At 34.7% G+C, this 12,194-nt stretch overlaps 1 protein-coding gene across 1 annotated transcript in view; it reads right to left on the bottom strand.

Annotated features, from left to right (window-relative positions):
* COL21A1 (collagen type XXI alpha 1 chain) overlaps positions 1–12,194 on the bottom strand; it is a 164,471-nt gene that overhangs the window by 85,980 nt on the left and 66,297 nt on the right. Inside the window, exons 4-8 of the mRNA XM_081141626.1 lie at positions 9,584–9,752; positions 9,278–9,494; positions 6,788–6,961; positions 5,679–5,756; positions 3,383–3,466 (exon numbers count right to left, since the gene is read on the bottom strand). Coding sequence (XP_080997752.1) covers positions 3,383–3,466; positions 5,679–5,756; positions 6,788–6,961; positions 9,278–9,494; positions 9,584–9,752 — 722 coding nt within the window. The remainder of the gene's footprint in view (positions 1–3,382; positions 3,467–5,678; positions 5,757–6,787; positions 6,962–9,277; positions 9,495–9,583; positions 9,753–12,194) is intronic.

Below are 12,194 nucleotides of genomic sequence, written 5' to 3' on the forward strand. Positions count from 1 at the left end.
ATTGAACTGAACCTGTGCCATGGGATTTTGAGTTGCTGACAGGAGTGGAAATGTCATGGACTAAGCTAAAACATCTCTGAGTATTGCCTCTCAAGCAGTGTAATTATGAATAATTAAAATAAAAAATAGCTGAGCTTGCAAAAGCAAGCTAATGTTGTAAGTTAGTCATCTAAAACAAATGCCTTTGGAAGTCTTCTTATAGGACCGAATCCCATGTTATCAAGCCCTTTTCTCAAAATCTTTGTACCTTTGTTCTACCCTTGGTCTCCTCAGGAATATCTGACCTAAGACCTAGTCCATTCTCCAAAACCAACCTCTTCCCTCCCTCAAAACTCAAACATCCACTCTCTTAGGTGAGAAAGGATCTACTTAGTCTAGGATAATTAACATAAAAATGTAAATGCCCAGTGGCCCCTGAAACTTTCCAAAGGCTTTTTGTATTTTAGACAAGAGGATCCTTTGATAGTCCAAATGAATCTCTACGTGGTAGAATTATTAGGGTGAAACAAAGGGCATCAGCAGGGATATAGTTGGAGAGAGGGTGGTATTTCTGATCAAAGAACTTATTAAGAAATTGTTCCTTCCAAAAAAAAAAAAAATTAAAAAAAAATACTTTCTTTTCACTTCTGAATTAATAGATCTAACAATTAAGGTCAGATGAAATGGAAAGTTTGTCCCCACAAATGTTCCTATGGCTACTGAAGTGGTGAGAAAAGCTGCCATGTGCATGTAAAGGTCTTTTAAAAGGAAGTTGTTTGTAAACTGGAGATTGCTTGGGCCCTTCAGGTAGAACAAAGGTATTCCATACAGGTTAACAAGGAGGAAGGGCAAGTCTTATTTTCAATGATTCCATAATTCATTAAATTAAAAAAATATTACTATTAAACACTGGGCTAGATACTAGAATTTCAAAAGGGACTTTAGTTTGTACTTGCCTTCATTGTGAAGTACTTGTATAGAAAAATTATTCCAGTAGATGCATTCATTAATTTAATCACTTCCTATGTTTGACATTATAGATTCAAAATGGACAAGCTATGCTTCAAGGCACTCACAGTCCAGTGACAGGTATTTTTCTTTGCTTATTGAAGGGTTATAGTGCCATGATAAGTCTAAGTGTGTGGTATCATAGTTCATTTGACCTGGTTTTTTAATAGGATTGTCATATTTTTGGAAATTTAGAACATTTTTAGCAGATGACTGTATCTTAGAAGAATCACTTACTCACCTAGTCATACAAGAATTTCTCTTCTGTTTTAGTCTCGTGACTCAACTCTCACCTCCTAGAATGCTGTTTCTGGCTAATAAAAATACTAGATCTATTTTTCACAGGTAACTGCTTGATGGACCTCTGAAAAACTTCCAGAGAGCATTGAACAAAAACAGCCAAGAAGTTGTTGGATCTATAGTAAAATTGTTTCATCTCCTTTAGTTCCGGTGGTTCTATGGCTCTAAATAAAATCCTATCCATTTTCCAAGACAGAAATAATTCTCTACAGGAAGTGCATGAAACTCAAAGTGTTGCTAGGGATTCTGTTTTTCACATACAGGTCCCTGATGTGGGTAAGGAACCACTTCCAGGGGAAAAGCCTTAAAAGGACGGAGGAGTGTGTGTGTGTTCCTCTCCTCCTGCCAGATTTTCTGAAGAAAATGGAAAGCAGATCGAGAAGGCAAGCCAACTTGAAGATTGGTGGAAAACTGCAATTTCACTTAAAGTAGTAGGTGGCAATGGGTTACATTATGACTAAGAGAATGGAAATGAGGAACACATGAAACTTGGAAATGCTGGAAATCAGGTAAGACAAAGGGAGTGCTGAAAATGTACTGCAGAAACACATGTGAATAATAATTGGTGTCACTACAAGACCCCTAATGAACCACTAATGAAGAATCAGAAAACATCAAAAGCATCGGATGGCTCCTCAAAGTCAACAGCCCATTAGAGACCCTGGGGGTGACCAGAACTCATTGAGAGTCAGGAAAGCACTCTGGGTTTGAGAGGTTAGGCAACATAACATGGGACTCTGATTTCCATACTGTATCTCTTGCAGATCAAATAAATTTTATGTATAATATTCCAGTATTATAAACTATATAAATATGTTTTAAAAGAAATCTGCAGGTAGGTCACACCAAGCTGTCTTAGAAGTATAGTCTCCTTGGAACATCTTATAGGTATTTCTCATTTATATCAGGCATTCTAAATAACATGCAGTTAGTTTAACTAAAGAACTCTTGAATTAACTTCTGTAAATGCAATCTAAAAATAGCTTTCAATAGTAAGTTAATTATAATGTACTGAAATCAAATTTCAAGCCAAAAAGATTTACTTTGAATGAAACATTGAATGTAGACTTTTATTTCTTAAATTTCTTTCTTGATTTTAATGGCTAGGCATGAAGTATGTCATGAACTATCATATGAAAATGGATGGAAGAAACCTGCACAAAAGATAGGAAGAATTAAATTATCTTAGACCAGCAGTCCAGAAGCTAAAATTTTTCAGTCACGGTGATTGAAACACTATGAAAATTCCATCTAAGTAGAAATTATAATTTGTATTTAGGAAAAATGTTTATGGTCACCTCAAATAATAGATAATCAATACATAGAACAATCCTTTTGGCTAGGGAGTTATGCTTGCTTTCAAGTTAGACAGCATTTTTATTAGGATTTTTAAAAAAATATTAAATGAACAAGATTTATCTATAGCAAACAGATCACTCAACCTCTCGGTATCTTAGACTGTGTCTAAGTGTTGCCACAGTAAGTATCAACTTACTTAAAAACTTATTCATATTTAATAACATAGGAACATATTCAAAGGATTTTGTTATGTAAAAAATAGCTGGTTATAAAATAGTATGTACATCATGGCTCCAATCATATTTCCCCAAAGTAATTATTATGTAATTAACTGACATAAATATATATGCCTCTATTTTTAGAATGAGACATCCAACACAACATTAAAATCAATTTTAAATTTTTTACTCCATTTTTCTATCTGAAAATCATTTTGATAAATTAAGAATTTAGACATTTAAAAATTTAGAACATAACAAGTGCCCTTTCTTCATTTTCTTACTAAGTTGTAAGGGTCATTCTGGGATCTGGGCAGCTGTGTTGGAGGGTATTAGTGGAGGGGAAACAAACAGATAAACAAGCAAACTTAACTAATAATGCCCCGTCACTCTACTGTGGGCTAGGCAAATACAGGTTAGAATAAACTTTTTAAAATATCACTCAGGTTTTAAACTGTTCTAAAGCATTATCAGGTGGAAATTTCGGAACAGGGTGAATGGTGATTTGGAATTTTGCGCGTTTACTCAGCTCTTGTTCACGTGTTATAGCAAAGAATAGCACGCCAGGTGTTACTCACTTTGGGGCCTTGGAGTCCTGGCTTTCCCGGAGGACACATACAGGGAGCTGGAGTTGAACCTACATCACTGGGACCATTGAGGCACTACGAGGACAAAAATCAAAATAATCAAACATAGAAAGATGCATATATATGTATATGTACCGATGGGGGTGTATATATGTATGTCTGTGTGAAAGGATAAAGGTAACTTATACTTACTTTCCAATTTTATTTAGTCTAATCTAACAAGAAATTTCTAATCACAAAAAGCTATGAATACTAAATATACTCAAACTACATTAAAAAATGGGTATAATTTGCCTGGCTGGGAATGGCTCAGCGGCTGAGCATAGACCTAGGATCCAGGAGATCGCGGTTGGATTCTTGGTCAGGGCACAGGCCTGGGTTGCGGGATCGATCCTCAGGAGGGGGCCATACAGGAGGCAGCCGATCAATAAGTCTCTCATCATAGATGTTTCTCTCTCTCTCTCTCCCTCTCCCTTCCTCTCTCTGAAATCAATAGATTTTTTTTTTAATTTTTTTTAAAAAGGGTATAATTTGTCTAAAATACTTACAGTTGATGGAAGGAAGCTAACCAGTCCCCCAATGCAAATATTACCTTAAGGAAAACAATAGTATCCAGGCCTACCTCACCGTTCTGAAAGAAAAACAATAACAAATGTGTTTGAAAATATGTTTTTAATTAAATCTCTAAATTATCTTCCTAATTTTCAAATATTTCATGGTCCAGATAACTATCCTAAGAAATTACTTATTTATACATGTTATTATTACATTTGTAGTAGAAGAAAGAAAATTAATAATAATGAAGAGTAAAAGAAAATTAAAATGCCAAAGCTGCTTAATATAATGGCCATGCAGAAACAAAAACACCTCAAGGAGGAATTTATATGTGTTCTTAAACTTATTGGAAATCCTTTAAGAATCACAGAGAAGAGCCAAAACATATCTAACCAACTCAGAAACTGCACGAATTGAATTTTATGCACTCTAGGAGAGCTTCTCCCTAAATAGCCTATTTCTTACTGAATAACACACAGTTTGAGGTAGGTTAATATCTTTCCAAACACTAATAAATTATATCAGAAAATGAGAAGGTGGGAATGAAAGTACAAAAGGCAAACAAGCTACACGAAGTCACAGCTGAGAGTAAGAATGAAGACATGAAAACACAAAAAACTATATGTGAGAATTCAAAATCCACCATGTAATGCTATGCCTTTATTATGTGGAAGGGAAATGGTAATGTTTATTACATCAATGCAGAGATATCAATAAATAAAGTATGTACAAGGGACTCTCAAATGCAATAACTTATTAATACTTTTAGTAAAGATTTATATTCCAGTTATAAATTTATATCTAAAAATTATATGCTTAAGCAATTCTATCTAGAATATCCATAATGAATGATTTCTAAAAGGTTCCATCTTTGAGTTATATAGAGATCCATTAATGATGTTGCTCTATGTCCTCAAGTTTTCAGAACATGTGGATTCATAAGCTGTTCAGTGTAATAGGGGAAAAAAGGAGAGTAGGACAGCACAACCATGCAAACTAAAAAACGAGGTAGGGCTCAAATATCACTGGGATTCCACCTTGTCAGAAAGTTTTACAACATTGTAACTTATTTGCATTAGCAGCAATACTGCATGCCCTTTATTGCCTAGAAGAAAAGGGACTGATTATATATACTCATGTATATAAGCATACTTTATAACATCTTAGCCTATAATTATTTCTGTCTTAACACATTAATGAAAATAGCTAAATAAATAAAAACGTTGCTTATATCCTACGAATATAAGAAAATCTTACTTAGGTAACAACAACAAAAGGAAAACTATATGTTCACTATAGTTGAGAAAATGTGCTGGTGAACAGGAAAATGAATCATTTCCTGATCCAGAATTGTGCTGCGTAATATACTAATTATACATTTAATTAAGAACAGAAATGTATTTTACACACTAGATAGTCAGACAAAATATCCTATGTTTTTCTAAAGCAAGTCCAGTCCTGTGCTTCACGTGAATACTGGAACAGTCACAACCAGATGATGTGGGAAAAACTGTTTCTTGTCATCTTTCATTCATACTTTCACAGTGAAACATTAAAATTTTATTTCAACTATGAGCTTCAAAATGCTTCAATCAATGTCACTTTATTTCCTTTGACAGTTGAAAAAATTAACTCTATATATTAAATTAAGGTTCACATGGTATCTGCTTTTTATTTATTGCTTTGAACGTACTGAAGCAACACTGGGGGAAAAACAATCTATCCTACTTACAAATCCGGGAATCTCACACGCTGTCTCCCGGTTGTTCTGTTCTGGGTCACAGTAGATTCGCAACTTCTGGACATCAAACTAGGAACATAAACCCAATCAAATTAAAGTCGAGGCACAAGCTAATTGTTTTATAAGAGCAACACAGATACACAGAAACAGCCACTAGAGTTAGCAATCATGGAAAGTTTAAATCACATCGTTTATCTAAAACAATGAAAATATAAAGCTTAAATACTACTACTTTTAATATAATATTAAAGATGTGATGAGACATAATTCCTAAGAAACACTTCTCTAGCACCAGAAACAAATCTCTAATTTCCTTCAGGAACTCAGTGGAGCTTTTCAGTATCCCCATATGAAAAGCTAGTCTAGAGAGAATTTCCTAGGACACTCAAAAAGGGTGGCTCAAGAACCATCCCTAGTTTCAGAGATTTAGTTGCTGGCATGAAATGTTGTGCAATGAGTAGGCCCAGCACCTGTTACTATTTAAATATTTTCTGTAATGTGACATGTGACATTAATATATAAAGACCATGTGTGTAACCACACATTTAAATGTGACAGAGTCCTCCCTTAATAAAAACAGTGAAACATACATTTCAAACAAAGGATTTTACAAGAAATTACTTTTACATACATAATTCTCAACCTACATGTAGATACTCCACTTTAAATAGATATTGAAAAGTTAGTTTCGTTCATAAAAAACCCTGACATGCATTAATCTAATTTTATCTTCACAGCTGCAAATAAATGTTTATAATGCCATTTATAGCTCTAATCACATTCCCTTTTCCAAATTCACTATTTTATCTATGCCTCTCCTTGGAAATAATGAGATTAGTGTTTCAGAAGAACAGAGAATTCTGCCTGGAACCCAGGGGGACATTTTTCTAAGGATTCTTCTAAAACTGATTAAGTCTAACTTTACATTTTCATACTTACACACAAACACACAATTTCACTAATGAACTGACCACATTTTGATTAAGTATCTTAAAGGAATTCACAATTAAGTTAAATACAGTTCCACGTGATAACATATCAGAAAGCACAGCAAAAGCTCTGTTTTGTATCATGCAAAAGGCAAACTATTATTTATCCACCTGAACAGTTTCTTCTTTCCCAGAGTATTTTCCAATTTGGGTTTGGCCACTGATGAAAATCCCTAAAACTGGATGTAAGGGTTTGTTTTCAATTTGTTGATCATCAATATACAGAGTTACATCTTGTTCTGTTACTAAGAGACGAATTTGATGCCAGCCTTCATCAAATAATATCTATAGGAAGAAAGTGCAGAAGATTCATAAATAAAATTCCTAACAACCTTTTATTTTTTCATTCCTTTTCCTCTGCTGACAACCATAAATCCACCCCGCATAAATTAGCTATATTATATACAAATTCTCCCTGACCCAAGCTGGGCCTCAAATGCCACCCACCAATTCTTTCCTTAATCCCTAAAGCTTCTATTACATATTTCGAAAGAGCTGTGCCGAACTCCCTCAAGGTCACAAAGAAGTTCCTAATCTCCCAGTCCAAATGCTTCCTCTCAGTCCTAATTCTTTTTACTTCATTGCAACTTTGGACTCCATAACTAGTCCCTCCTCTTTGATATTCTCATTCAACTTCCATGATTCAAGCCATCTTGGTTGTCCTCATTTCTTCTCCAATTGCTCCTGCTCTTTCCTTGTGAGGGCCCCTCTTGCTCAGCCTGTCCTCTGGGGCGGCACTCCCCACGGGCCTGTCCTTGACATCTTGCATTCTCCTCTTTGACTAACTCATTCATTCCCACAGGTCAATTATTACTTCTATGGAATAACTCCCATATTTACATCAACATATGATAGCTATACTTCTAATACTGGCTGGACTAAACTTGCCAGGATGTCCACAATCAGCCTGACAGAGTATGTTACAAAACAAACTTGAACTATCTCCCAAACTTTCTTCATATCCCTACTTCCCTTGGATCGTAGTATCTTCCGTTTCTAAACCAAAGCAAGGTTCTTTACCTCCTTCCTTTCCCTCAGAGGCAACTTTAAACAGATGCAAAGTTCTACAAAATATGTCTCCTAAACATGATTGAAATTCACTTCTTCATGCCCATTCTCACTGCCATAAGTTAGGCTCATGAGTATCTTGCTTTATTTGAATAATGTTCAGACCTATCTTTGTCTCTAATCCTTCCTTCTTCATGCGGTCCTTCATACCGCCACTAATCTCTCGCATTAGAGTTTTGTCAGAGAACAAGCCCCATCTTAACTTCCATATTCCCAGGACCTAACATAATTCCAAAATAGAGTTGAAAGTAATGCTTATGAAAGAAAAAAGAAAAATAGAGGAGAGAGTTGCTTTGGCCATGACACACCTACGTAGGGTCAAGATCTTTTAATAGAATCCTGTCATCCACCGAATAAAATCCAAACCCCTTTGTGTGGCTTTCCAGGTCCCCACAATTTGAGTTCATACCTTGATAGCCTCTTTCATTCATCTTATACTCCAAACACAAGGAATACAAATATCCATTCTCTAAATAAAATTCCTGAATTGTACTACACATGACTACTCAATACTGAACCATTGACTTAATGTGCCCTTATCTCTCTCCATCAAAACCCTTTACATGCTTCAAAGTCAGTCCAAAAACCATCTCATTTATGAAGATTTTCTCATATTTTGTATTAGAATCCACTTTTCCCTCCACACTCTGCTAACATGCTATACTTCTATTAGGTATCAGAAGCCTTGAATTTCTCATTATAAATAAGCTCCTTGATGATAAGAAACATGTCTTATTCATTTGTCCTTTCTTACAGACCTAGCACATTGCCTTCAGTGAAAATGGCAGACAACACATTTTTAAAAATTTAATCTATTTACCAAATGAAGAAATTGTATAAATGCATAATCTCATATATAACCTTGTACATTTTCTAAATTATATACTACATTAGACTTTCATAATTATAGTAATGATCAAAACTTAATTGCTTTTATCATCCCATCTGCATTCTGAACACATGACTTAGAAAGTACACTTTTATTTTTAGCTTATTGATTTTATAAGATATATCCCTTTATGGGAAATAAAATGTCCTTATAATTAATGTAAATTCTGCATCCATTTTCTGCCTGTATTTAATGTTCTAACAAATGTCTTCATTTAAATATCCTGTGGGACATGGCAATGTGAAACAGACCAACATGGACTTTGAAAATGACCAGACCTAAATTCAATTTCTATTGTCACCACTTAACTAGCCCTGTTACTTTGAGTAGGAACTTAATAGCTCTGAACTTTGGTTTCTTTGTAAAATGGGAATAATAGGTTCTTCCATGGGTAGTTATTATAATTCAATGTGCCTGGTACTTAGTAGTAGACATTCAAAAAAATATTAGTTCCCCCACCCCTAAATTCCACATGGATTAAGAAAGAATTTTCCTTCCTTTCTTGCTTTTTTCAGTAAAGCAGCATTAATATATGAAGTCAATATATTTCCAGTCATGTTAAAATTATAGCTCTCTTCCCCCAATACACATAAACCCAACAGTGTTTCCTCATAAATATCATAATGATATCTGAGCATCTTTACCTTAACTTGAGGGTGAGCAAAAGTGACCACTTGTGAGCCATTAATAATGCTGGTTGTTGTAAATAGTAATGTTTTATCCACAGCATTTAAGGTAACTGCTATCTGTGGCCTTCCATCAATGGTTAAAATTCTCCATAAATCCCACATCTTCTTGACCTTAAATCTCTGAGTGGAGACAAATACATATGATGGAGGAAGACCTTCTGGGAAAACATTGCTAGAAAAAGAAGAACATGAATAAGCTTAAAGAATTTTCAACACACCTGTAGACATATTTAAAAAATTGTATCTACACATAACATTTACCTTGTGGATTCTGATAAATCAACTTTTGATGTTACTTCGTATCCTTTAATCTTTGACGGTGAAAGCTGGATTCTTTTCTTAACCTTTTTCTTTACACCCAAGCCTAAAAGAATGTCAAACCCCTTCTCATCTCGAGCTGCCACTGGAATTCGTGTTGGACAGACAGATTCTATAAATCAAAAGCAAAAGCAACAACAAAAAAGCAAAAGCAGTAAAAGTTGATTAATTGTGGACTACTTTAACAAGAAAATGATATTAAGGGGGAGATATTAGAAAACATAATCATAAAATTTATATATACATGCAAATATATATATATAAATATATGTACATGTATTTTCTGAGAAAACATGGGGGAATTTTTTTGGCATTTGAGAGTGAAGTCTCAATTGTCTTTTCTCCCCTTAAAAGGGGAGAAACATAAAACAGAAATGCAAGAGGACAGAAATCCATTTGTTAAAACAGAAATCCAATTGTTAGTAGACTGTTTTAAACACTATGCTGAAGTGTATAAGTTACTATGTGTATTGAATGCAAAGCAACCCAATACCGTGGAAGGGTAGGACGACACCAGAACAAGATTCATGATTCTCATCCAGGGCTTGCTATTAATTAGTCACATGACCTTGGATAACTCTTAAATTTCTTGGATCTAGATGAACCCTAAGATTCCTTTCTTGCATTCCCAGAATTTGAGGGGTTAAAAAATGTGTTGTTCTCGATATTCTTTCCAGTTCTAGAAGCTTATAATTCTACAGTTTAAATATCATTGATTCTGCCACTCTGGAAAAAACTTAATTCTGGGTCTTTTCTATTCACAGAAGTTCTAAAAATGGGCTATCACCTCATCTGTCATTAATTATATTATGTATTATAAGAACCGTTTATACATAAGTAAAAACTATTTCGTTAAGAAGAAGAATTATGGTTTGCATTATGCAGTCATCCATGTAAATTTAAAATATGACACGCCTTTCACTTCTCTGGAAAACTAGTGTCTCAAATTATGTGGAAATTTTTATATGGCTGAAATGACATTAAGCTTTAATACCGTAGAAGTGCTGCAATGTTTTCAGATTTTTCCAAGGCCCCCATATAACGTACACACTGAGCATGACTGCTTATATTTTATAGAGCAGCTAACAAGAGAAAACAAGAACTCCACTAAATATACCTTAAGATAATCACTCTCTTACATGACATTAAGGAAAGGGGAGGGTATCATATTTATAATACAATAAAGAGTAATGAGATGAATTTTATTAGCCCAACATGACAGTCATAACTTGTGCCATAGGATATTGGAAATAAAGTAAAGGTTTGATATAAATAAAATCAGATGCATCCCTGGGAAGGGAGAGGTATTTTACTCTTCAGGCCTTAAGATGTTGAGTTTTGAAAGGACCCAGTTAATCACATCCTTCTTGCCCTGGTAAGCTTGCAGCTAACTGAGGAGACAGGGAAATCAGGCGAACAGAAAGTGTTGGTTAGAGGTGTGATCCAGCGAGTGTCATGAGGTACACGCTAGTTACCCACAGCCTCCCAGCAATGCAGGGCGGATTTACTCCCACTCACCTCAGGGGCAGACCCTGCCCACTAAGATCACACCTGCTCCACCAGCTACTTTTATCAAACTCACTAATCCAAAAATGTTTTTCTCTTTCGGGGGTAAGGAGAGAGAGAGAGAGAGCAAAAGAGTTAGTCTAGCTAATCCCTCCATATGAAAACATGAAAAGTAGGAAATAATTGTCCCCACTAATACACTATTACACAGTTTAAATCATAAATCAATGAATAAAATTAAATCTTCCCTGCCATAGGAGGCAGTATTGGGGGGGTATACAGAACAATCTATGAAGCCTCACTTCAAATGCATTTGATTTAAAACTGCAAAACAAAGAAGTTCAGCTGAAAAGAAAATGTGTTCAACATGACATCATAAGAATATTCAGATTTCAACTGCTCCTTTGATTTGCTTTACAAAAGAGAAGTTCTAAGAGCTCAGACTTAAGACAAGAACTTTAGGTTTAGACCTAAGCCTCTCTCTTAACCTTTCATGAAACTTTGGATTCTCATCTGTGAAGTGAGAATCATCATCTTCGTGGGGTTTGCCTGAGGATCAAATGTGATGATGTACGGAAAGTGCTTTGTAACTCCAAAATCACATGCGTGTACAGGGGATACAGCACGCATTGTTTTCTATAATAAAATCCTTTACACATACAGCATTCTAATTCCCAAAACTTTATAGAAAGCGATGTGACAGTCTGGGAAGTCAGGAATGTAAATAGCCACAATATAGCCATGTGTCCATGTTCACTTAGGCACATCTCTTTAGGGAAAATGTATTTAAATAATTATATTTTCTTGGAGGAATAACCTTCTGCCCAATTTGGTCATCTACAAGAAGAACAATATCATTACACATGGAAATTGAAAAGAAAAATGTAGTTAAAATGCTCAAATATAGTTTGTATGTTTGCATATATCCAGAGATAAGATATAGGTTTTAAAAAAAAAAGTTTACATATATAAAAGCCTATTTTGATTACCAACCCAAAGCTTTTTCACAAATTTCAGGGGAAAGAAAACAGGTAAATAATTAACATCC

This window comes from Miniopterus schreibersii, assembly GCF_964146895.1.
Source record: "Miniopterus schreibersii genome assembly, chromosome: 6".
Taxonomy (NCBI): Eukaryota; Metazoa; Chordata; class Mammalia; order Chiroptera; family Miniopteridae; genus Miniopterus; species Miniopterus schreibersii.